The 26,185-nt window shown below is 59.1% G+C and overlaps 1 protein-coding gene across 2 annotated transcripts; it reads left to right on the forward strand.

Annotated features, from left to right (window-relative positions):
• Nucleotides 1-1,150: 1,150 nt before the first annotated feature.
• On the forward strand, nucleotides 1,151-18,690 carry SLC22A11 (solute carrier family 22 member 11). Of its 2 annotated transcripts, XM_047072400.1 has the most exons (10): nucleotides 1,151-1,552; nucleotides 3,032-3,135; nucleotides 7,499-7,653; nucleotides 7,755-7,923; nucleotides 8,893-9,016; nucleotides 9,953-10,068; nucleotides 13,149-13,363; nucleotides 14,388-14,496; nucleotides 15,497-15,703; nucleotides 16,980-18,690. In XM_047072400.1, the coding sequence occupies exons 1-10, from the start codon at nucleotides 1,151-1,153 to the stop codon at nucleotides 17,041-17,043; spliced, it is 1,665 nt and encodes a 554-aa protein (XP_046928356.1). In that variant the 3' UTR covers nucleotides 17,044-18,690. The 2 variants fall into 2 exon arrangements, with proteins under 2 accessions (XP_046928356.1, XP_046928355.1); XM_047072399.1 differs by lacking the exons at nucleotides 13,149-13,363; nucleotides 14,388-14,496.
• The last annotated feature ends 7,495 nt before the right edge of the window (nucleotides 18,691-26,185 follow it).

A 26,185-nucleotide genomic window follows, 5' to 3' on the forward strand; every position in this document is an offset into this window, starting at 1 on the left:
CGGAGGAATTAGCACCAACTCTCGCCCGGGCTGCTACGAGGGGCGCGTGAGAGGGGTACCGACCGCAGGGTCAGCACGGAGCCAAGCACATAGCAGGTCCTCGGGGCCAGGAGCAGCTGCTACTAAGAGGCTCCGCCTAGGTGGGGTGCTGGGGAAGGGGGGGGCCTCCGCCCCTCCTCACACCAAGCGGGGTCAGGGAGGTATGACTCCACTCACTTCCCCAGGCGGCAGGCCTGCTTAGCTCCAGGCCCCAACCGGGGGCTTCGAAGGGATGTCAGGGGGTCGTAGCCGCCCTCTCCACCCTGGGGGGAGCCTCCAGTCCAACAAAGGCAACCTGGAACTTTGAAATAGAAGCTTCCCAAAATAGTGGGTCTGCAAGCTGGTCTCCCCTGCTGCCTGGCGGGTGGCAAGGAGGGAACGAGTGCCGGCTGGGGCCCTCCCACCAGCCTCCCTGCAGCCTCGGAGCCCAGGGAGAGAGGGCCCTGCCCAGTCCCCACCTCCGTGCTTTAGCCAAAGCGGCCTGAAATTGTCCCAGCACGGCTGAAAGTCAGGCCACCGGTTCCCTGATTTCAAGGGCCACATGTAGAGGAATCTGGAAGTTCGATATAGGAATGTGAGGAGGTCACCCGCAGAGAGCTGCAGAAGCCTTTCTCGGTAGCTAGACCTGACTTTCTGGTCCAGGAGTCCACGCTGAGATTAAACTTTAACCGCGGCAACAGCCCAGTTGGTATTTCCTCCACAACTGTAATTCAGTAACATTACCCCATGGCCTCATTTTTTTCCTTTTTTTTTTTTTCTTTTTTAAATATTTGCTTCATCCTTTTACTCTTGGTGCTGGAGCCGGAGAAACAACGTGCCTCGATGCCCCAGGCAGCCTGGGTACCGCAAGCTCTGTCCCTGGTGCCCAGACTGGTGGGCAGTCATTCCTGGAAACAGAGTCAGGAGGACTTTCTTCAGAGCATCCGGGTCATCTCAGGACTGACTTGGCTGGGTTGCCAGACTGCTGTCCCTGTCCCGCTGCAGGCCGGCCAGGGCAGAAGGCGCGATGACCCAGGGTTCCCACACTTGCTAGCAGTTCCCGACAGCAGCGGATCACTCCTTGGCTCCCTGGCCCCTTCCGTACCCGCCGTGGCCGCCCGTAGCTCCGTCCATGGCGTTCACCGAGCTCCTGGACCGAGCGGGGGGCATGGGCCTCTTCCAGGCCCTGCAGGTTTTCACTCTCTTCCTTCCCTCCGTCTTGTTGCCCTCCCACATGCTCATTGAGAACTTCTCGGCCGCCGTGCCCAACCACCGCTGCTGGGTGCCCCTCCTGGACAACAGCACCGCCCAGGCCGGTGTCCCCGGGGCCCTGGGCCCCAAGGACCTCCTGACCGTCTCCATCCCCCCGGGCCCCAACAACGAGCCCCACCAGTGTCGCCGCTTCCGCCAACCCCAGTGGCAGCTCCTGGACCCCAACGGCACGGCCACCAACTGGAGCGAGGCCGCCACGGAGCCGTGCGTGGACGGCTGGGTCTACGACCGCAGCACCTTCACCTCCACCTTCGTGTCAGAGGTATGGGCCTCCCGCCGCCGACCTGGCCTCCCCAGGGGCCAGCGATGGCCACCCCCCCATGCCTGGAAGGATCGTACGGCTTCCATCAGCACTGTTAAATTAGATGCTACTCCCTCAACACATTTTGACTCACTGCGTACGACGGGGAAGTGAGCGGAGTCAGACCTCCCTGACCCCCTGATCTGGATAAACAGGGAGGCTTGGAGGAGCTTACGTTCCGCGGGCAGATTCAGAATTGGTCAACGTTTATTTATTTACTTATGTATTTATTTGTTTATTTTTAAGCTTGTTTATTTGTTTGAGAGAGACAGATGCAGAGTGAGTCGGGGAGGGGCAGAGGGAAAGGGAGAGAGAAAATCCCAAGCGGCCCAGAGCCCGATGTGGGGCTGAAACTCATGAACCATGAGATCGTGACCTGAGCCAAAACCAAGAGTTGGACACTTAACCAACTGAGCCACCCAGGCGCCCCAGCGCGTCAGTATTTAAACTAGTGCCGACAGGAGATCAAACTCCTTTAAGTGGCAGGCATCATTCCGTGTGCTTTCCCTTCGTGTCACTACGATCTCCCGGGGGGTCTCTTACTGTCGTCTGCATCTAACAAATACATCCAAATAGAAGCACAGTGAGGTTAAGTAACTTGCCCAGGACACACAGCTCAAGTGCACTGGAACCTGACTCAAGCCAGGCGGGCAGGAGCTAGAAGCCGGGTCTTCGGCATGTCCTGTCCTGCCTCTGCAAAGGAGAAAAGCAGCTCGGAGGGAGAGGCAGGTGGGGAAGGCCTCTCCGGAGATGAGGCCCGGATTAGGCGACGAGGAATCAAGTGACTGGAAGGTGGGGCGAGAGCCCAGTTGGGACAGAGGTCTGAGTAGGAGCAGGTCTGGGGTGTCGCAGGAGCGGGACGGGCCCCAGCGTGTCTGGGCAGAAAGGGTCAGGGGCTGGGCCACCGTGTGGGGAAGGTCAGTGAGGAGCAAAGGGAAGTCACTGGAGGCCTTGGGGCAGGGAAACGAGGGGATCCGCTTTGCGTTTTCTAGAGATGCCTTCGCCTTAGGGGGCGAGGGGCTCCTGCCACAGTGCTGGCGGCCCCGTGAGGGAAGCAGCTTCAGGGCCCCGCTTCTGGGTGAGGAAACGGCCCGGCCGGGGGCCGGAAGCCCCCTCCACCCCCCCCCCCCGGCTCACCCAGCGAGCGATCAGCAGAGTTAGAAGCCCAGCCTGTGGTTCAGCCACTGCCCACCGCCGCCATCCACTCAGGGTGGCCGGTCACACATGTGCCACTCAGCTAGCTGGAAGTACAGAGCCAAGGCCCCCGCCAGTACACCCCTGCTACCTCTGTCACCTGGCCCTAGGAATCCGGGGCCCCCCAAAACCCAGGCTGACCAGGTGCTCCAGCCTGGGAGCTCCCGACCCGGACCTCCCTCTGCCACCCAGGCCCTGCTATTCCACGTGCCCTGAGCCAAGCTGCTGTCCCTCTTTCTCTTCCAGTGGGACCTAGTGTGTGACCACAAGGGCCTGAAGCCCATCGGCCAATCCCTCTACATGACCGGGCTGCTGATAGGGTGCTTCTCCTGGGGCCTCCTCTCCAACCGGTGAGTATCATCTGTCCTCCCGGCTCCTCCTCAACAGAATGAGCACTGTGGGGGCAGATGTACAAAAATGGCCCACGAATGTCCACGTTCCTGGAGAGACGGGGCTCCCTTGGTCTGACCGGGGGTCTAGATGTGAGTTCCAGGTCTCCAAGGGGCAGCGACAGCCAAGGGGCAGTGATGGCCAAGGACCCAGGTCCCCAAGGGGCAGTGACGGCCAAGAACCCAGGTCCCCAAGGGGCAGCGACAGCCAAGGGGCAGCGACGGCCAAGGACCCAGGTCCCGAAGGGGCAGCGACAGCCAAGGGGCAGCGACGGCCAAGGACCCAGGTCCCCAAGGGGCAGTGACAGCCAAGAACCTAGGTCCCCAAGGGGCAGTGACAGCCAAGGGGCAGTGACAGCCAAGGACCCAGGTCCCCAAGGGGCAGCGACAGCCAAGGGGCAGCGACGGCCAAGGACCCAGGTCCCCAGGGGGCAGTGACGGCCAAGAACCCAGGTCCCCAAGGGGCAGCAACAGCCAAGGGGCAGTGACAGCCAAGGGGCAGTGACAGCCAAGGACCCAGGTCCCCAAGGGGCAGCGACAGCTAAGGGGCAGCGACGGCCAAGGACCCAGGTCCCGAAGGGGCAGCGACAGCCAAGGGGCAGCGACGGCCAAAGACCCAGGTCCCCAAGGGGCAGTGACAGCCAAGAACCCAGGTCCCCAAGGGGCAGTGACGGCCAAGAACCCAGGTTCCCAAGGGGCAGTGACGGCCAAGAACCCAGGTCCCCAAGGGGCAGTGACAGCCAAGGGGCAGTGACAGCCAAGGACCCAGGTCCCCAAGGGGCAGCGACAGCCAAGGGGCAGCGACGGCCAAGGACCCAGGTCCCGAAGGGGCAGCGACAGCCAAGGGGCAGCGACGGCCAAAGACCCAGGTCCCCAAGGGGCAGTGACGGCCAAGAACCCAGGTTCCCAAGGGGCAGTGACGGCCAAGAACCCAGGTCCCCAAGGGGCAGTGACAGCCAAGGGGCAGTGACAGCCAAGGACCCAGGTCCCCAAGGGGCAGCGACAGCCAAGGGGCAGCGACGGCCAAGGACCCAGGTCCCGAAGGGGCAGCGACAGCCAAGGGGCAGCGACGGCCAAAGACCCAGGTCCCCAAGGGGCAGTGACAGCCAAGAACCTAGGTCCCCAAGGGGCAGTGACAGCCAAGGGGCAGTGACAGCCAAGGACCCAGGTCCCCAAGGGGCAGCGACAGCCAAGGGGCAGCGACGGCCAAGGACCCAGGTCCCAAAGGGGCAGCGACAGCCAAGGGGCAGCGACGGCCAAAGACCCAGGTCCCCAAGGGGCAGTGACAGCCAAGAACCTAGGTCCCCAAGGGGCAGTGACAGCCAAGGGGCAGTGACAGCCAAGGACCCAGGTCCCCAAGGGGCAGCGACAGCCAAGGGGCAGCGACGGCCAAGGACCCAGGTCCCCAAGGGGCAGTGACAGCCAAGAACCCAGGTCCCCAAGGGGCAGTGGCGGCCAAGAACCCAGGTCCCCAAGGGGCAGCGACAGCCAAGGGGCAGTGACAGCCAAGGGGCAGTGACAGCCAAGGACCCAGGTCCCCAGGGGGCAGCGACGGCCAAGGACACCACGCTGGATGAAGCTGTGCTCTGAGAGATTCCCTTGGACACCACACTCTCTCCTTTGGCAATTACGCCAAACTTCTTGAGCACCTACTGTGTGACGGGTGCTGTGCAGTCCCTGCCCTCAGGGAGCCCAGAAGCTTCTCAGGAGAAACAGACCCCTTGTGACTCTGAGTACGTGGCATGCCGTGAAATAGAAATCCGCCTCCCCCTCCTCCTGCCCTTCCTCCCCCGTCCCCCCATCACCCTCCTTCTGAGATGGCGCCCCAGGACCTAGCCCCGCACCTTCTCTTGTCCAGCCACACACCCCCGCTACTTGAGACGCTGCTCCGGGGTCTGCGGTGTCTACGTTGCCCCCACTCAGCTTGTAAACCCCACTGCCTGCTCTGAGTTTCCACGAGGGAGAGGCTCACATTTGCCACGGCCAGAGCTGAGCTGCTGACCGCCCCTGCCGCCCCCCCCCCCACCCCGCCCCTGCGCACCAGACTCCACCCTGGAAAAGAGCCCCCAGCCCGGGGCCCACACCCAACCTTAGAGGCCACCCTGTTCTCCTTTCCTCAGGCCCGGCCACACACTCCCCCCAGCCCCTGCCTCTCCTCCTTGAAAGTCCCCTTGCCCCGCCCACCCGCCTCTCTTGCCCCAGGCAGGTCCCGGCCTCCTCCAGGGTCTCTGGCCTCCACTCAAGAGTGTCTTTGCAAAACCCTGTATGTGGATCGCAGCCCGAAGTCCCCCAGGGCCACTGCACCGAAGATGGCTCCTAACCGCCCCCTTCCCCACCCACCCCTGCTTGGCACTTGGCTTCTCCCCACCCCCGACAGCCGTGCCAGCCCCTCCGGAGCCCCCGCGGCACCCTGGCTGCAGAGCTCTCACTGAGGTGGCCGTGCCTCGCCCAGAAGACTCTCCCCACAGTTGCTTCTCCGTGCCCAGCGTGCCGGCTTTGACTCCAGCCTGCCTCCCCAGAGAGGCCTCCCGGCTCTCCTCTCCCGCCTCAGGCCCCGGGGGCCCCACGGCTGCACCTTCCTTTCTCAAACACCACACCCACTCGGCCAGCATCTGCTTGCGCGTTTGTTGTGCGCGTCCCCACAACAGGTGGCTCCGAGAAGGCAGGGGCTTTCTTGCTGCGTCCCCAGCATCCGGCGTGCGCTCAGTCATTATTTTGTGAATGAACGAACGACTCACTCCCCTGACCATGCAGGCTACGGGGTCTGACCCCTGGGTTCCAACCCCCACCTGTCCTTCCCGAGCTTCCTAGAAGGCAGGTTGGTGGCTCCTCCGTGCCTCAGTTTCCTCCTGTGCGTGGGGACCCGGCCCTATGCATGGGGTTGTTGTGATAATAAAGTGAGTTATTCACACGCAGAGCTCGGGCCAGGGCCTGGCACGGGGTCGGCGCTCCGTGCTGGGGTTCTGCTACGGTCGTTACCTGTGGGCCTTGTGCTGCGCTGCACGGGAGGGACGTGGTCCAAATGGCACTTCCAGGGGACCCGCTGCCGTGCAGCTATGGCTCAGTCCCCGGGGGCTGTCCACACAGGGAGCCAAATCGCAGTCGGTCTGCAGGTGACCCAGCGAGCCTGGGCCCAGGGCCGGGTGTCGGCATCCAGACCTCGCCCCGGGTCTGGGCCGAACGGGCCGGTTCCTGGGGACCCCGCTCGGATAGGCAGGGCCCAGCTTTGCGCGCGTCTCTCCCGTCAGACTGCCACACGCTTTAGCTAAATGCAGGCAGAGGTTTCGGGCTAAGCTGGCCTCGGGGCGGTAGGTGTGGGGCGCTCTGGTCCCCTTGCACAGACTGGCAGGGAGCTGGCCGCCTTGCCCCAGGCCACATGCGCTCAGCCTCCTGGCCGCACCGCCCCCTTGCTCGGTGTCTTGATTTTCAGAACTCCGTGAGGCGGTCCTCCTGCGTACCCCCGTTTTACACATGGGGGGACTGCAGCTCGAAGACGTGGAGTCTTGTGCCCAAGGCCACCCAGAAAGGGCAGAGCTGGACTCGGACGCAGGCTTCTGAGGTCAAAGCCCATTTTTTAAAAGTTTTTATCTAAGTTCCAATGTGTCCACATGCCTCATCGTGCGTGTAACGTAATTTCAGGTGCACAACGTAGTGATTCAATCGAGGCCTGTTCTCTTTTTTTTTTTAAGTGCATTTATTTGAGAGAGAGAAAGCATGAGTGGGGGAGGGCCAGAGAGAGAGGGAGAGAGAGATGTGGGGCTCAAACTCGCAAACCGCGAGGTCATGACCCGAGCCAGAGTTGGACACTTAATCGACTGAGCCTCCCAGCTGCTCCAGCCAAAGCGCGTCCTTGACCATGAGGTTATGCTGCCCCCTGAGAGCAAGGCGTTTGCCTTTTTTTTTTTTTTTTTAATGTGTATTTATTTTTGAGAGAGGAGAGAGGGAGATTGTATGAGCAGGGGAGGGACGGGCCGGAGGCAGGGTGGGGGGGAGGGGTGCAGAGAATCCCAAGCAGGCTCCGCGCTGACAGCGCAGGGTGGGGGCTCAATCTCACGCTTCGTGAGATCATGACTTGGGCCGAAATCAACACTCCGGACGTTTAACCAACTAAGCCGCCCAGGAGCCCCAAGGCGTCTGCCATTTTTGTAATAAGCACCCCGCCCCCCCCCCCCAGCATGCCCCTGGGAGATCCGGGAAGGAGACAGAGATGCCCCAGCAGGTACCCCTGCCTTCTTGAACCCTCTGTTACCTTGAGGCACTGGCCCCTATGCCCGAACCCCCAGGGGCCCCCTCCAGGCCCCCACTGTGCTTGTCTCCCGACCAGGTTTGGGCGGAAGTGGATACTGAACTTGTGTTGTCTACAAGTGGCTTTGGCCAACATCGGCGTGATCTTCATTTCCCATTTCTTCATCTACTGTGGCCTCCGGATTCTGAGCGCCTTTGCAATATCCGGCATCATCATGTCCTCGGGGATGCTTTGTGAGTCCCCGCCTTGGCCTGCTCCCACTGGGGTGGGGTGGGGTGGGGGTGTGGCGGGGAGGGGGGGGCCCTTACCTGCGGATGCCTGCGTCACCTTTCAGTGGTGGAGTGGACCACGACCCGCAGGAGGGCTGTCACCATGACAATCCTGGGATGCTTCTATAGCCTGGGCCAGATGGCCCTGGGGGCCCTGGCCTTCACCCTGCGGGACTGGCGCACCCTCCAGGTGGCCGTGTCGACGCCCTTCCTTGCCATCTTCCTGATATGCTGGTCAGTACAGTGTGGGGCCTTTTCCCTTGGGGAGAACATCACTAACCAGGAGGGAGACTTGGAGTTCCAGGGTGCCCCTCGCCCCCGCCACCCTGGCTGGCCCCGGACCCCAAGATGCCGAGAGCCACGAAGGGCAGCCATGCGTGCAGAGCCCTTGCTGAGGGAGACTTCTTGGGGGTTCGGAGTTCAGGGTGGGCGTTTTAGCCAGAGGTCTGAGGCTCCCGTCCGGACTGCTGGCCCCCGGCCCCTCCCCGTCCTTGGCACCCACCGGCCCCGCCCCCTGCAGCCTTCACATCGCTTGCCGGGCCCGTGGGCTCCGAGTCGGCGAGGACTGACAGCGGATACGAAAAGAGATCACCCTCGCTATTATTTTGGGTGTTGCGAAACTCCCTGGGGTCTGGAAACAGTTGTTTGGGTGAGGGCTGAGGGAAGAGACACAGGGAGGCAGATACAAGTTCATGGCGCCTGGAGTTCTCTCGCCTCTGCGAACCGGAGTTGGGTAGACCTGGGCCCAGGGGAGTCTACCGTGGGGTAGGGAGAATCAGAAGGACTCATTCATTCATTCTCAAGTATTTGCTGCCCCCGTGCCAGGCGTGGTTTCAGGTTTGATCTGACACGTCAGCAAATCAAACAGACCAAACGCCACTGACCACACGGAGCTTTGATGATACAATTACCACCCTTTTCAGAGGAGGGACTGACGCCCAGAGAGGTTCAGTGACTCACCCGAGGCCCAGCGAGTAGCAGAGGCAGGATCTGAACCCAGGCAGGCCGGCTCTTTTCACCACACTACCACACTGCCTTCCGGAAAGTCTTAGCTTCCCTGCAAACAGGGACGAGGCCCTCCGGGCTGGGAAAAGTCCAGTCCTTTCCATCCAGGAGCCGCTTCTCCCTGCCACCTGCCCTGAGGCTGGGAAGAAGCAGAAGGAAGAAGGCGGAGGCCCCGACAAGCATCTGTTTCCTTAACAGGTGGCTTCCAGAGTCTGCCCGATGGCTCATTATCACGGGCAAACCAGAGCGAGGGCTGCAGGAGCTCCACAAGGTGGCCAAGATAAATGGCCACAAGGAAGCCACGAAGTCACTAACCATAGAGGTGAGATGCTACTGTTGGTGACCCCAGAGTGTGGGACATGACCGGGAGAGGACGGCCACCGATGTCTTTGGACCAACTTCAAACTAGCCACGCCACCGCCACCTCCATCGACACCACGGGTTCCCGCAGCCACAGCTCCACGAGACGCCAACATCCACCTCGCCACGATGACTGTCACCTTGCCCATCTCTGTCACCACCACATCATTCCCACTGTCACCACCCGCTCTGCCATCACCATCACCAACAGCACCGCCAATGACAGCAATATGAGGGGCGACCCACCCACCCCACTTTAATCCACATACGTGACATAGTCACTCACTGCGCAGGGCTTCTCAGGGTGTTTGGGGACAGCTGGACGTGCTTATCTGAAGGCAATTGTTTCAAGGAAGCAGGTGTGGGAGGAGTGCAGCCAGAAACCAGAAAACACAGCCTGGGGCCGTGGGGAGGGGCGTGGGAGGATCAGGGAAGGCTTTCAGGAGGAGGTGACTGACCAGGGCTGAGCCGAGCACAGGGCAGGCAGGGCCCCAGAAGGTCAGGAAGGGTCTGGATGGGGGGTGCGGTCGGGAGCCAGTGTGGCCCGAGTAGGCGTGCCCTGACACCAGCCACGAGGAACAAGGGGGGTGGGTGGGGCTTTGTATGGCAACTACCGAGAGCAGAACAGCCCGCAGGCCACAGCTCAGAGGGCCAGAGCTGGGACACAAGACTGGCTCCTTGGCTCAGAGTAAGATGGGCCAAGTCTGCAGATGGGAGCTCGGCCAGGGGGCCAGAGAGAGAGACCTTTCTGCCTCCATCGCAGCCCCCACCCCGAGGCTCTCCAGAAGCCAAGGCCAGGCCCCTCCCATCACCCTGTTGTGGTCGAGGTCGCAGTGCCCTGGCGTGGGGGCGGGGCCGACTCCCGGCACTCACGGTATCTGGTGCTCCCTGTGCGTAGGTGCTGATGGCCAGCATGGAGGAAGAGATGACCTCTGCGACGGGCCGCAGGTCGGTGCTGGAACTGTTTCTCGTGCCCACGCTCCGCTGGCGGACCTGCATCATGTCCCTTGTGTGGTATGCCGTCCGTCGCAGACACAGGGCTGGGGGGGGGTGGGAGGGGGTGGTGCCCGTGGAGGCCGGGGGTGGGGGGTGGGGGTGGGGTAGGGCCCCGGTGACACAGTTCACCCAAGGCAGAACAGAAGAGATAGAAGTTTCTTGAATACATGGCAAGGTAGCAGTGGGCAGGACGGCAAAGGGGAGACTGTCCGCCAAGGAGGCAGGGGTGGGGGGGGGGTGTCGTTGGCGGGGGAGGGGGAGAGGAAGGGGAGGAAGTAGGGGAACATACGGAATTTTCCTTCTTCGCTACCTGTGCCTGGTAGTAAGTAGCTGATTGGTCAGCTGGGGTTGATGGATATTTGGAGGTGGGTCGTCTAATGGGCCTGTTTACCTTCAACCTGGCCGTGCTGTGGGTCCTTCTACCTTGCTCGGGTTTCCTTTGCTCCAGTTTGTTGCCTAAAAGGGCCTCTGCAGTGTCCAGGGAGAAACGGCTCCCACAGACCTCAGGAGGCCCGGTTCTGGCCGGGACAGGCAGCTCCCCCAGAGGGCAGGCCCTGGGGAGAGGATATGGGAGCTCAAGCCAGCTATAGGGCAGGACCAGGGGAGGACTAAGCCCAGGCTAGAGGCAGAGCCTGTGTCCCCCGAGCTGCAGGACCAGCGATGGCTGGGGGGAGGGCACGCTCCTCAAGGGCTGACCAGCGGCTGGCCACCCACTTACTTCAAGTTCATTTATACCCCCACTTTACAGATGAAAAAGCAGGGCCCAGAGCGGGCAGGGAACTTGCCCAAGAGGCCAGAGCAGACATCTGAACCTTGGCTGAGCTACCTCCTTGCCCCCTGTCGCCCGCCAGGCCCCACACTGAGCACGGACTCCCCAGCAGGCCCTGTCTTGGTGCCCAAGGGCGCCTGGGACCGGGAGAAGGCCCCTGAATAAGACAAATTCAGTTCAAGGGACTTGCAGAGAGCATACTAAGAAGTGAGGATCAGGTTTGATGGAGACTTGATCTTGAAATAAAACTAAAGATCGGGGCGGGGGCGCCCGGGTGGCTCAGTCGGTTGAGCATCCGACTTCAGTTCAGGTCACGATCTCGCGGTTCATGAGTTCAAGCCCCGCATCAGGCTCTGTGCTAACAGCTCGGAGCCTGGAGCCTGCTTCGGATTCTGTGTCTCCCTCTCTCTCTGCCCCTCCCCTGTTCACGCTCTGTCTCTCTCAAAGATAAACATTTAAAAAAACTAAACATTAAGAAAACCCCTAAAGATTAGGAAAACATTTATTTTATGCTCTATTTAACCACATATGGGTTCTCATGGCAAATAGTTGCTACATCTTAGAACAGAGATTGAATTTTTTTTTTCCTGGCTTAAGTTTTTTTTTTTTTTTCTGACAAATTAGAAGGAGGGCCGGGTGGTGGGGTGGTGCCCGGAAGGTCCAGGGCCATTCTTTCTTTTCTTTTTTAACGTTTATTTATTTTTGAGAAAGAGCGAGAGACCCAGAGTGTGAGTAGGGGAGGGTCAGAAAGAGAGGGAGACACAGAATCCGAAGCAGGCTCTGGGCTCTGAGAGGTCAGCACAGAGCCTGACGCGGGGCTCGAACTCAAAAGCTGTGAGATCGTGACCTGAGCTGAAGCCGCTTAACCGATTGAGCCACCCAGGTGCCCCGAGGGCCATTCTTCCGAAACCTTCAAGGCTTCCTCAGTTCTCCCAGCGGCTGGCTTGGCTTGCTCTGTTATTCTTCAAATCACGGGCTGGGAAGCCGAGATCCCGGTGGGTTTCGAGACGTCCCCTGTCCCCTGTCACCTACCGGCTCTAGATCCGCAGTATCCGCTACTTTGAGCCAGAGCTGAGCCCCTCCGCCACGAAGCTGTTCCTAGGGGACCACAGTTTCTGTCTGCAGCTGGGGGCTCGGGGCGCAGTGCTGGGAGGAGTGTCCCTGAGTCCCTGAGGCAGTGACGGGGACAGATTTGCAAAGTGACGGGGAACAATTTCATATTGTGGCCACCTGTGGATCCAAACTCAACATCCAAACTTCAGAAACCCGGCTACTGTAAGTTCAGCTACGGAGGAACCTGTGCAGGGGGGTCCCTCCCGTGTCCACCCCCACCCGGAAGGCCTGGGATGGACGTCAGTGAGCAGGAAGCTCTTGGGAGAGAGGGCTCTTGGGATCCCTTCCTGTGGACTGCTAAGGGAGGGGAAGGAGCAGAGAAGGGGAGAAGGGAGGGGAGGAGGAAGGGGAGGGGAGGGGTGAGGTGTGAGGGGAGGAGAGGAATGGGAGGAAAGGGAAGGGGAGGGGGGAAAAGGGGAGGAGGTGGGAGGGGAGTGAAAGGGAGAAGAAGAGGGGAGGTGGGGGTGGGAGGGGAGGGCAGGGAGGGGGTGGGGGAGAGGTGGAGGTAGGAATGGGAAGGGAGGAGGGGTGGGGGAGGGGACGGGAGGGGGGGAAGAAAGCGAATGGGGCAAGGATGCGGTCACTGTGGGACAGTCTCAGAAAGGCCCCGGCAAACCCACGGAGGACTCAGGAGCTGGGGTGGCCCCTCTGGCCTGTGTCATGGGGTGCTCTCCGCACCTGAGGGACAGCACCCCCAGAGGCTGGGAAAATACGACCTTCCACGCTGAGAGAGGGACAACCCAACCCATCTCTTTCCACTATTTCTCCCACCTTTCAGAGCTAAAGAAACCGGCGTCCGGAAAAGGGCCAGAAAGGGCCAGGTCGTGATTCTAGGCCGTGCCGGGGAAACAAAGCCAGAGAGAGCTAGCGCCAGAACTGAGGCTCGACCCCCCAGAGCCCAGTCAGCCCGGGGGGAGGGTTCCGTTCTCCCGCTGGCCGAGGCCGGGGAGCCTGCGAAGTGAGGCCCAGCCCACTGCGGCCAAGACCTAAGGTGAAATGGAGGAGGCCTGCCCTTTCTCTCCCTCCTGGGACAGGCTGGCTCGAGAGAGACTCGCCCTGCATCTGACAGACAGGCTTTTGGGGCTCCGGTAGTGACCCGCCCCGCTCCCCTCCGGGCTGGCTGTGCCCTCTGGGGACGGCCCAGGTGTGAGGTGACACTGTACGGGTGCCCTTTCCTCTGCGGGGCAAGGACCCGACTTCAGCCTTTTTCCTGCAGCTTCTCCCAAGTGACATCCTACTACGGGCTGGTCCTTGACCTGCAAAACCTGGGGAATGACATCTTCCTCCTCCAGGTTCTCTTTGGAGCCGTGGACCTAGTGGCCCGGTCCACCACCGCCTTCTTGCTCAGTTTCTTGGGCCGCCGCACAACGTTGGCCAGCTTCCAGGCTATGGCTGGCCTCTCCATACTGGCCAACAAACTGGTCCCACAAGGTGAGGCCGAGGCAGCTTGGAGGAGGGGCGGCCCGAGTGGGCCGAGTGGCCGACAGCTTGGGCCACTGGCTTCCCTGGCCCTGCCCACTGTGCTCACCCCCTGGGTCCTTCCCCTCCCCGGGCCCGAGAACATGGCGCCCCCATCCAACCCCCCCCATCGGCCCCCCACCCATTCCCCCCCGAGGCAACTGAGGTTCGGAGACATGAAGCCAGGAGCCGGAGGTCACTCAGCTAGCAAGTGACAGGGCCGGGGGCGGGCCAGACTTCAGACCAGAGGCTGGGGCTGAGGTGGGAGGAGGGGGAGGCCATGAGAAGCTTTAGGTTGCTGGAAGGGAGGCAGGAACCCCACGTCTGGTGCACCCTGGGGTTTCTCTTCTCCCTTGTTAAAGAAGCCAGAGGCATTTGTGTGCAGAGTGTTGGAGGGCCCTTGTCTTACTCTTTTCTTGCTGAATGAGGCTCTAATGCCCTGAAAAAGCCTCTCAAGTCTCCTCTTACGGCTCCAGGCAGGGAGGCTGGTGGAGGGGCAGGGACAGGCAGTGGCAGCAAAGCCAGGAGGGAGGCAGAGGGGCGGCCAGCGTCCAGGAGGGGCTGAGTTGGGCGGACTGTCTGCCAGGAGCCCAAACAAGCAGCAAGAGACAGCGGGGGGGAGAAAACTTGCAAAAGGCCAGTGCGTGACGGGTTATGCGACTCTGCGTTACAAACGTGGGCGGGAAAGCTGAGGCCCAGCCCACGGGCCGAGTGTGGCGCGCAGGCCTCGGCTTCCCGGCTAGGGATCCCGTGAAAGCCAGAGTACCCACAGGGGGGTGCTGAGAGCCCTCCCGAGCCACCCCAGGTTGGCCCACCCCAGGCCTGGCTGGGCTCAGGCCCCGCCCCCACCCCCGGCCCACCCACCATCCTGCCCACACCCCCCATGGGCACCTGGGCGCAGTCAAGGAAGCCTTGCGGGAGAACCCAGCCCTTCCTCTCCAGGCTGACCGGGCACCCCCTCGGGCAGACCCCACTGTCACCCTCTTCCTCTGCCCAGATTGGCAGACCCTGCGCACGGTCTTTGCTGTGCTGGGAAAGGGATGTTTTGGCATCATCTTTTCCTGTGTCTCCGTCTACAAGCCTGAACTCTACCCGACTTCACTGCGGTAGGCTGGGCCGCGGGCTGTGCCTTGGAGGCCGGGGAGGGGGCCGGGCCCCGGGTGTGCCAGAAGGGGACGTCCCTGGGGAGGCCAGCGGGGAGGGCAAAGAGGGGGCTGGGCATCCGGGAACACACAGCAGAGGGTGAGGAGGCCCCTGGCCCCAGCTTCCTTCCTTCCGCCAAAGGCTCATCCTCAGCCGGGGCTCCCAGAACAGCATTCCCCCGGAGTCTCCACCGGGAAGGCCGTGGTGCCATGGGGCCCTCAGTGATCAGAAACTGCTTTGAACCCGAGAACCTTCTGTTCGGGTGAAATCTTACAAGAACCCTCAGTGAGACCAAGAGCTGCCCTAGTGAAGTGCCCTCCGTCCCCCCACTTGCTTCCCACTGTCCCCTCCCTGCCCCAAGAGAGCCCTGAGTCACCTCGCAACAACCCGAGGGCACCACGGGCCACAGGTGGAAAACCAGTGGTGTAGAGCTAAACTATCCCCACATCGGGTGGTTGGGTAAACTGAGGCTCAAGGACCTACTCGCGGAAGGGTGAGATTGGACCCAGCGCCCTAGAGCCCTAGCCCAGGGCTCTTTCCCTCATCATGGTGCTCACGCACCCTCACCCTCTCACGTCCCCCCTTCCACTCGTGGTGTGGACCCTCGTGTGTTGATTTTGTTGATGTTACATAGAAAGCCTGAGCGGAGAGCTCAGGGGCCTAGCAGGAGGCCTGAGGCAAGCCCCCCACTTACCGAAGACCAGGAGAAACGGGGTGGGCCCTGGAGCATCCGAGAAAGACCCTGGTTGTTCTCGGGAAGCAGAGACCCCGCTCTGGATGGGAAAATCCATGTGGGTTCCACGGAGAAGGTGGTGCAGGGAGAGACCTTGTGGTTGTGCACCTCCCTTATCCCAGCTTTCCCTCCCCTGGCCCAGCCCGATGCTACCACCCACCCCACCCCATAAAGCCCCCTTCTCGAAAGTGGCGGCGGCCACAAGGGTCTGGGCCCCTCTCCACCCACAGGATGACAGCAGATGGCTTCCTGCAGTCGGTAGGTCGTCTGGGGTCTGTGATAGACCCCCTGATCAGGATGACTCAGGAGAGCCTGCCCCTGCTGGTCCCCGTGGTCTACAGCGGTCTCCCCATCACCTCTGGCCTTCTTCTCCTGCTCTTCCTCCCGGAGACCCAGGGATTTCCACTTCCCGACACCATCCAGGACCTGGAGAACCAGTGAGTGACCCCCCCCTCCCCCCGCCCCGGCCGGGCTGCCAGGATGTCGTGGGGCAGGGCTGCAGATGTGGGGACAGGCTCCCCTCGGCCCCGGGACGGGACAGCCCAAGGGGGCAGGGAGACGTGCTGGACGAGGAGGGCAGGAGACGGGCTGGGGGCTCGTCAGCGAGAGGGCACCTGCGTGCTGCGTGCTGACCGCGTGCCCGGTGCCTCGGGCACGCCACCCGGGCGCCTCAAGGCTTGCGTCTGAAACCACGTAACCGTTATGACCACGCTGCCAGGAAGAGACTTTTTCCAACCCTGTTTACCGGAGGCTCGGAGAGACGCAGGGGCTGATTCAGGGTCTCACAGGTAGAAAGCGATCGTCCCTGTCCCTTCGGCAGGAAAACGGAATGATTATGAGCCTGACCCGCAGCCAGGCTGCCTGGGACTGAATCCCTACCCCCCAGGCGCGCACTCACCTCTCTTACCAAACTCGCTCACGAGGACGAGGACACGGAGCCGGCCCTGACCGCGCTCCTTAAATCTTCCGCTAGGAACTCTAGGCCCAGGCAGATGAACAGGCCGTTTCTCTCCGACCCTCTGGGAAGAGATCATGCTTTTCTCACGTCGTCCTTGGAGGGAACAGAAGTGAGGAAACGTTCCTCTGGTTTATTTCATGGCCAGAATCGCCACTAGGCTCTGCTTCCTCATTTGGAAAATGGGCGTTAAGGAAACAACACAAAACCCAGCCAAGCTCAAAGAGAGGTCTTCAAGTTGAAGCGATTATATTAAAGCGCGGAGAACAGCGCTTGGCCCGCAGCACGGGCCCCCGGGAGTGTGGCTGCTGTGTCCTGGGTGAGGGTGGTCCTGGGGAGCCCACAGGCTGAGCCGGAACCAAGGTCATGCTGATAATAGTAATAATAACCGCTGGTGCTTCGGGGTTTTAATATAGCATCTTACTGTTCCAATATAGCATCTCATTTAATCCAAACAACAACCCCACAAGGTACTGTTATGTTCAGTTTCACTGCCAAGCGAATGAAGACACAGAGGGGCCATGTAACTCGCCTAAGGACACTCAGCCAAGAAGCAGGGAAGCCGGGACTTAACTTACTCTTTCACTTTGGGGGGTACCTACTGTGTTTCAGGCACTGTCTTCCGCTTTGGGCACACGGCGGAAAAGGAAACCGCGATCTCATAGCGCTTACGTGCTCGTGAGACTTGACCCCCAGCCCTGCCCTCCAAGCCCCCCAGCCGTGTCACCACACACCACTCTGTCTTTTGATTATCCTAGGAAATCGGCAGCGGCCACGGGCAACCGGCGAGAGGTGGTCGTTACAGAAAGTACCTCGTTCTAGAAATTCTGCCTGCGTGGAGCCCCTTTGGCCAAAGATCCCCACGGAGGGAACCGCCTCCTCTCCAACTGAGGGTGGAAGAAATCGGAAGAACCTTGAGAGTTAGGCGGGGCCGGCGCTGGGCGTCTGGGCGCTGAGGCCGAAGGCTGCTTTCTCCCCTCACTTCTGTTCTCCCCCCACCTCAGCCCTGCAGAGCCGAGTCCGGTTGGCTGATCGAGTCCACACCACTAACAAGACGGGTCCTTTCTCCTCCCCGTCAGGCTCCCGTCTCCACACCTTCACTCAGAACTCCTGACACTTCACTGACCCGGGCACCACAGTTTTCTCACCTCCAGGCTACCAGAGTGGATCACAGGGCAGAAAGGGAAGGGTCTAGACAGACCTAGGTTCCAATCTCTCCCCCATCCTCTGCAGAGTCCTCATCTGTAAAATGGAAACAATCATGAAACCTTCCTCCACGGGGCAGGGGGTGGTGGGGACAGGGTTAACAGATCTTAGCACGGCTGAGAGTCCAACAAACAGCACCTGCTAACGGGGCTGCCGGGTACCGGTGTTCAGGTTGTGCACTGCCCAAGGCACCAGCTGAGGAGGCACGTGGGGGCTGAAATCCAGCCCGGGCTCCGCTGGCGCAGAAAGGAGTTGTTTTCATCCCCTCTTACTTCTCCGTTGGGGAGGAAGGGCTTCCCACCCATGGTTATGGGGATGGCCTAACATTGGACGGCTCAGGCCAGCAGCGTTCATTGCTCACAGGTGTTCACGGCTCAGGGCGAGTGGCGCCATGCAGCACGCAGGGCGCGTGGGGCTGCACGCAGGAACAGCGTGAACCACCAGGGGCTGTGGGAGGAAGGCTTTGCAGCACCAAGAAGGCAGAGTGACCCCTGGTTCCCGGGGGAGGATGTGATCGGCTTGTCTGAGGAATCCCACCCATTGACAGGGCACTGATGCTTTTGCTACGGGACCCTATCCGCGGGAGCAGGAGGGGCAGGACTTGGGGTTCGGCCACTCGAGACCCTCCTGGATTCCCTACCTGTCAAGGCAGCACATGACATCAGGCTTTAATCTGAGCCCTTACACCACAAGGGCACCCCTTGGTTGTCTGTCTATCTCAGTGGGTCGCCTTCGCCTAATTCACGTAAAGACCCTCCCTGTGGGGGCAGCAGCCCGTGCCGCTAAAACTGTGGGATCACTGAGGCCGACCCCCTGGTTTAGAGGTGAGGAAACTAAAGCTCAGAGAGGTGGAGTGACCAGCTCGGAGTCCCACAGCCGATCCCTGGCCCGGTTCCCAGTCCAGGCCTCTTGCCCGCACCCCGGGCTCCTCACCCCCCACCTCCAGCCGTCCAGGCCTGACATCAGCAGCCCTGTCACATCGTTACTCCCACACCCTTCCCTGGAGATCCAGACCCTCTAGACAACTGCCCACTCCTGGGCGACCCAGGGAAACCTCAAGCCGTGGATTCCCCACCCCAGGCATCCCCACAGCCCTCTGTCACATCCGACTCCCACCAGGCTAATCAAACACCATTCAAATCATACTGCCCGTCTGCTTAAAATCCTCTGATATCTCATCATAAAGATCACACTTCCCCCGCCCACAGGCTCATATGGGTCCCTAGCCTTGCTTCGCATGTAATAAATTTTTAAACATTCAAATCATGGGAAGTATGTTCTTGGATCCTCATGGAGATCAATTAGAAATCAGTAACAGAGAGATATCTGGAAAACTCCTTCAAACATACTTCTAAATAACCCCCCGGGCTAAAGAAGAAATCGCCAAGGAAATTAGAAAATATTTTGAATTGAATGAGAATTTTAAAAGAGGACATATCAAAACTTGCAGGATGAAGCTAGAGAAGTGATTCAAGGGAAATTTGTATCATTAGGTGATTATATTAGAGAGGAAGAAAGTCTCAAATACCTCAGCTTCCACCTTAAAAAGCTAGAAAAAGAAGAGCTGACTAAAACTTAAGTAGGTAAAGGAAAGGAAATAAACAGAAATCAGAGAGACAGGAAATGAGAAAGAAAATTAGTGAAACCGGAAACTGGTTCTTTGGGAAGTCAATAAAATGTATAAATCTCTGGACATACTGATCGGGGGTGGGGGGAAGGAGGAAAGAAGGAAAAAAAGAAGGAAAGAAAGAAAAGGAAGGGAGGGAGGGAGGAAGGGAGGAAGAAAAGATACACATATCAAGAGTGAAAAAGGAAGCATCATCACCAACCCTACAGACACTAAAATGATAAGGGAATATTACAAGCAACACTTTACCCACACATTTGACAACGCCGATGAAATTAACAAATTTCCTGAAGGACACGAATGAGCAAAGTTTGCTTAAGAAGAAATGGATAACATCATTAGCCCTAAGTCTGTTAAAGAAACTGAAGTTGTGGTTTAAAACCTTTCCAGAGGAAACTCCAGGCCCGGAAGGCTTCCCTGATGAATCCTGCCGAGCACCTAAGCAAAAAAATAATACCAGTGATGCCCAAAATCTTTCAGAAGATTGAAACAAAAGATAACACTTCCCGGTTCATTCTTTGAGGCCGGCATTACCCTAATCCCCAAATCAGAAGAAGATATAACAAGAAAACTATAAACCAGTATTTTTAATAAACATAGACATAAAACTTCTTTTTTTAAGACACGATTCTTTTTTTTAAATGCTAATTTATTTTTGAGAGAGAGAGAAAGAGAGTGAGCAGGGGAGGGGCAGAGAGAGAGGGAGACACAGAATCCGAAGCAGGCGCCAGGCTCCGAGCTGTCAGCACAGAGCCCGATGTGGGGCTTGAATTCACAAGACTGCGAGATCACGACCTGAGCCAAAGTCAGATGCTTAACCGATTGAGCCACCCAGATGCCCCCAAGACATTAAAAATTCCTAACAAACATTTAGAAAATTAAATCCGACATTATGTTAAGAAGGGCAATACACCATGACAGAGTGGAGTTAATCCCAGGAATACAAAGTTGGTTTAACATTCAAAACTCAAGATTAACAAACCAAATTATTGACAAACTATAGAAGAAAAATCATATGATCATCTCAATAGACACAGAAAGTGCATTTAACAGAATTCAACATCTATTGCTGATAACATTCAGCAAGTTAGGAAAACTAGTGAATTTCCTCAACCCGATAAAGGACATCTGTGAAAAACCTACAGGTAACATCGTACTTAGTAGTGAAAGACTGAATGCTTTCCTGTCAAGATCAGGAATGAAGCTCACCACTTCTCAATATTGGTTCTAGTCAGGGCAATCAGGAAGGAAAAGATCAATAAAAGACAAGAAATAGATAAGAAAGGAAGACACAAAACTTGTTAATTTGCAGATGACAAAATTATAGGAAATCCTAAGAAATCTACAAAAATGTTACTAGAACCAAGAAATGAGCTTGGCAAGGTTACAGGATACAAGGTCAAGACACAAAAATCTATTGCATTTCTAGGGGCGCCTGGGTGACTCAGCTGAGCGTCTAGCTTTGGCTCAGGTCATGATCTCATGGCTTGTGAGTTCGAGCCCCGAGTCAGGCTCTGGGCTGACAGTTCAGAGCCTGGAACCTGCTTCGGATTCTGTATCTCTTTGCCCCTTCCCTGCTCACGAGCTCTCTGTCTCTCTCTCTCTCTAAAAAAAAAGATAAATAATAAACGTTGGGAAGAACATTTTTTTTTTCAACTTTTTTTTTTTTTTTGGGGGGACAGAGAGAGACAGAGCATGAATGGGGGAGGGGCAGAGAGAGAGGGAGACACAGAATCGGAAACAGGCTCCAGGCTCCAAGCCATCAGCCCAGAGCCTGACGCGGGGCTTGAACTCACGGACCGCGAGATCGTGACCTGGCTGAAGTCGGACGCTTAACCGACTGCGCCACCCAGGCGCCCCGAAGAACATTTTTTAAGTAATATAAAGGATAATCCAATTTTAAAACAGGCAAGGGGCGCCTGGGTGGCTCAGTCGGTTAGGCTTCCGACTTCGACTCAGGTCACGATCTCTCGAGTTCGAGCCCCACGTCGGGCTCTGTGCTGACAGCTCGGAGCCTGGAGCCTGCTCCGGATTCTGTGTCTCCTCCTCTCTCTGCCCCTCCCCTGCTCATGCTCTGTCTCTCTCTGTCTCTCGATAACAAAGTTTTTTTCAACAGGCAAAAGGTTTGAACAGATGCTTCACCGGAGAGAATACACGGACGGCAAGCAAGCGTGTGCAAAGAGGCGTCACATCGGCAAACGTGAACCACACAGATGCCACCACATACCCAGAATGGCAAAGATTGAAAAGACCGGGTGTTGAGGAGATTGTGGGGCGACTGTGGGAATGTAAAATGGTCCGGCCACTTTGGAAAACAGGGTGGCAGCTTCTTAAAAAATTAACACGCACGCCAGCCGTGCCACCCAACTGCTCCGCTTCTAAATATTTCCCAGAAGAGATGGGAGACTGAGCCCGTACGGGGACTTGCACGTGAACGGTCCTCGCGGCTCTATTTGCAACTTCCGGGAGCTGGAAACCACCCAAACGTCAATCAACGGGTGGGCAGACAGATTTCAGTGTGTCTATGCAACGACTTACAATTCGTGTAAAATATATGTATGAGAAGTGCTAGAAAACGCAGGCTAAGCCGGGGGCCCAGAAAGCCGATCTGCGGGTGCTCAAGCCAAGGGTGGGGGAGGGAAGGAGGGATTTCGAAGTCAGTGGCGACACACGGACTCTGGGGTGATGGGTGTGCTCATTTCTCCTGATTACGGAGATGGCGCGGCGGCATTTCACTCCCTTGCACGTTTATTAAGCTTGAAAGAAAGCCTAGAAGGCGCGTTATCTGTAGGGAGACAGCTCCCAGCCCAGGCCCGAAGGCCACACGTGCGTGGCCAGAGGCCGTTGCAGCCCCGGGGCCGTGAGTGCGAGGTGCCGGGTGGCTCTGCGGTCACACAAGTGACGGGGCCGGTCTTTCCGGGGCTGGTGGCCCAGCCCGTGGTGGGAAGTGTTGCCCCCGGATGCCGGGCGAGAAGGGGCCTGCAAGGTTTGGGCTGACGTGACCTGATGGAGATTCCGAAGGATGGCCCTGCCTGGGAGCGGAGAAGGGGGGACAGGGCCGCGGGGCTGGGGGCGGGGAGCCCCGTCCGGCGCTGTTGTGTCCCCAGGGTGCCGGCGGCACCCTGTGCGGAGAAGTGGCGGCAGGGAGGGCGGGGTTTGGACGGAGCCCCTTGGATTTGCTGAAAGGTCAGGATGGAACTTGAGAGACGGGAGGAACCGAGGAAGACCGAGGTTTTTCTGCTCGGCCACCTGGTGGGGATTTACCCGCATGGGTGACACCTTTTCCCCCAGGGCAGAGTCATCTGGGGAGACCAGGCGGTGGAGGGGAGAGTCCGGTGGGCAGGCGCAGGATAGGGCTCAGTCCCAGGGGGGCAGGGGCGGGGGGCGACGAGGCCACTCAGGGCCCAGAGAGCGTCGCCCAGAAGCTTTGAGCCCAGGATTGCCAAACTTCCCAAGTGTTCTCAAGTCACGATTTTTCTGTGAAATCTCCAAAATACTCAACGTTGGCTCTCTTGTTTAGAACACAGCATCTGGGCCACACCAGGTGTGTCTAGAGGAGCCAAACCACTCTCCCCTCCCAGCTGCGTCAGGAGGCACATGAGGACACCGTGGCCAGAGCGGTCACCCGGACCTTCCCAGGCCCCTCCGGCCAGCCTTCCCAGGACTGGGGCCATCTGTGTGGTGAGCGGGACCCTTCCCCCAGCCGCCTGGGCCGCCTCCCTGGTGTCGGGACCTCAACACGGCCCACAGTGACGTTGTGACCTTCCCCCAGACCCTAGATGGCCCGATATCCAGTCGGTGGTGAAGCCAGAAAGCTGGGAGCTGTGCTTAAAGCCTCCCTCGGTCACCAACTGGTCGCCAAGTCCCACTGCCTCCCTCTCCAAAATGTACCTCCCATCGATCCGTGTCTGTCCTCACCTTCGCCCCCACCCAAGCCGTTGTCACCTCTCCCGTGGGGACCCCAGGAGCTCCTCACTGGCCCCTGCTGCCACTCGTGGCCCCGCCCCTCCGCACACACCATCCGCCGTGTGCTCCCCAGGGCTCGTGCCAATGCCTTACAGGAAACCCTCCAGGGGATCCCCACCCTCCGTGGGTTCTCACGAGACCCCTAGGACCCTCCTCACCCCCCCGCCAGCTTCCCTCTCGCTCACTTGGCTCACGGCACCATGAACTTGGCAGGTCCTTGCCCACCACGGGGACCTCACGCACGTTGTTCCCCTCCTGCTCTGCTCTGCCTTTAACCCCTGGCCCCTTCGCAGCCGAGGTGTGAGTACTCGTCCCTCCTCAGGGAGGCCGTCCCCCCTGCTAGCTGAGTGGCCCTTCCCACCCCTCCCTGTTACTCCGGTGCCTTCCCGATTTCCTTCATTATCCTCGTAGAATCTGTCCTCATAGGGTTAGCGGTTGGTGGGTGTGCTGACATTGGGCCTCCGCCTCCCCCCTCCCTATACCTCACAGGCGGGAACGCTTTTGATCTATTCTCAGAAGTCTCCAGAAGTTTGCTCCAGGGCCTGACTCAAGGTATTTTTGTAAATTACTGTTTGTTGGATGAATGAATGAGTGAATGAATGAATGGGAGCAGAGACAGCACGAAGAGGCCAAAGAGAACATTCCAGTGTTCCCTTTGCCTCCACCTGCTGAAAGTCTAGAGCCCTGTCCCCCCCCCCCCAAGGTTAGCGGGTGGCCAAGTCTCCAGGGACCCCCCACCCACCCACAAATACCCTCTTCCACTCCCCCTCCGGGCACAGACATGAGATCGGGTTCCCTGCCCGTGTCCCTCGTGCCCCCCATGGCATCACTGGGAGGCACTGTGTTCTTTGGGTCCAGGAGGCGGCACGTGCCCTCACTGGGCCCCCCAGAACCCCCTCCCAGGGTGTCTCTAGCCAAAATGAAGAAAGAAAATCAATCAATCGGCCCTTCTCTGGGAGTGAAGCAGCAAAGATTGACATTTGGGGGCATTGGCCGCCGTGCTCTCCACTGTGTGTGGAGGAAAGAGATGTGCAGCGAGACCGGAGCCACGAGAGAAGCAGAAGTAGGGGACAGAGGTAGTACTGCAGCCCCAAGGCGCCACACCGCCAGGGCGCCCCCTCCTCCCGTTACCAAAACCCAAGTTTGGCTGCCGTTGCTCGTGGCTCGAAAGGCCAATACTCCAGAGAAGGGCTTCGACTGGAAAGGAGGATAAGCTTTATTCCGGAGGCCGGCCACCTGATTCTCGTCCAAAGGCCGGCTCCGAGGTTTCTGCCTGGCCCAGAGAATTCTCAAGGGCGTACGGTGATCAGTGGCATTTCTTGATTATGCGCAGACTCAGACGATACCAGCTGGGGAGTCGTCTCCGTGCTCGGAGGTTGAGCAGGAGGTTTGGCCAGTCCCACCCAGGCCAGGGTGTTCTCATCGCTGCGGGCCAAACACGGCCTCCGTCTCCTCAACCCTCACCAGCTGAGGCCAACGGTGCATACGTGTGTGCGAGCGTGTGCAGAGAAAGGCTGGAGACTGACCTGAGGTTTCCAGGCTACAGAGCCCTCGAGTAGAGCCACAGAGGAAGAGTCGCAAGCCCCGTGGCAGACAGAGACGCCAAAGGGGACGCGAAGTAACCAGGAGCCCGCAGGCCCGACCTTCCCTCCCCCGCCCCCTCCTGCCTTTTGTTCAAACAGCTTGGACGCGGAGTGAGCCCGAAGGTCCAGCCGCCCTCACATCCACACAGGTGTTCCTTCTCGAAAAGTAAGAGCTCCTCGTTAAAGCGGCCAAGCAGATATCAGCCGTATGTGAAAAGATGAATCACATTTTGACCCAGATTTACAGCAGCGTCACTCCACGGTGTGTCGGGGCCCGTCCTTCAACCAGCATCTATCCCCGCTTGATCTGACTCGGGGCCAACCCCGGCTGCCCATGAACCCTTCTCAGGTCAGCTTCCAGGGGAGCCCAGGTGTCTCCCCGAGTCCTCACTGCCAGGAAAAAAAAAAAAAAAAAGGATATTAATAACGCCTGCTGGGGACTGTTACAGGTGATCCGCGCCAACTCGCTTTGTCCTGAGCTTTGTGAGGTCAGAACCACTCTCGCCCCCATTTTACAGAGGCACAGAGAGGTTCAACTCCTTTCCCAAGGCCACACAGCCCGGGCAGAACAGGAATCGAAATCCAGGCGGCCTGTTCCAGAGGCTGTGTGCCTAACTGCCTCTCGTTTGGGGAGAGTTCGTGGGTTTGTTGAAAACACGGCTGGCGCTGGCTACTCTGATGGCAGGCTGTGCGCTTCCCGTCCCCAGAGGCAGAAAAGAAAACTCCCGATCGCCCAGTGTGCTTGCCCGCTGCCGGCCAAACCCCGCCGCTGTGCTTTCCGGCCAAACGAGAGGGATTTTGCCAAAATCCGCGGGACACCTTCCCGTGCCCTCCCCCCAGCTGGTCCTGGCATCCGCCTAAAATGATTCCTCCTAACATTAGGCTGCAACTCGCAAAACCCAACAGGGTCGGGGCCCCGCTAGAGGATTCGGTGTTCCTAAAATGCAGCTAAGGCGGCTTCTGACTTCTTCAGGAAAGATGCTGGAATCCTGAGCTCTGGGGCCCCCCCCGAGGCAGGGCTCCGGGCACTGGTGGGGGCAGGAGGGGGGGAGGCGGTGTTTGCACCCGGCCTTGTTAAAATGTGCCAGCCGGTGGCTGCCAGCGGTGGGTGAGACCCTCCGCAGAGCGAGGCAAAGTTCAGCCCGTCCGAGCAGCCCGCGCTCTGACGAGCCTTATTCCGACGGCTGGTTAACATCTCTCTGTTGAATTTTAACACGAAATATCTTTTTGACGCAGCAAGGAGAGCGAAGTCCCTTTGGCGAAGGAAGGCCAGATTTGCCCGCTCCGCCAGGCACGTGAAAGGAAGGCTGCCCAGCGCTCTCCTTGACCTATTTAGAGCGCATTTGTTCAATGGGCCAGGGGGTTCCTGCGCCAGGGGGGCTCCTGGGCCTCCGAGGCAAGGGACAGGAGGCAGGGCTTCTGTGGACGAGGGCCAGCTGGGTACGAGGCAGGTCCCTCGTGGTGCGGCAAGCCGTGGGGGGGGGGGGGGAGACGCGGGCTGTTCTGGGGGTGGCTCTGGAAGTCGGCTTGGGGAAGGCCCCGTTTCTGTCCGAGGAAACTGCTTACTGAGCTTTTTGGCAAG

Source organism: Lynx rufus, unplaced genomic scaffold (genome assembly GCF_022079265.1).
Source record: "Lynx rufus isolate CCGP_SWC_20201006 ecotype Redwood Valley unplaced genomic scaffold, mLynRuf1.p SCAF_9, whole genome shotgun sequence".
Lineage (NCBI taxonomy): Eukaryota > Metazoa > Chordata > Mammalia > Carnivora > Felidae > Lynx > Lynx rufus.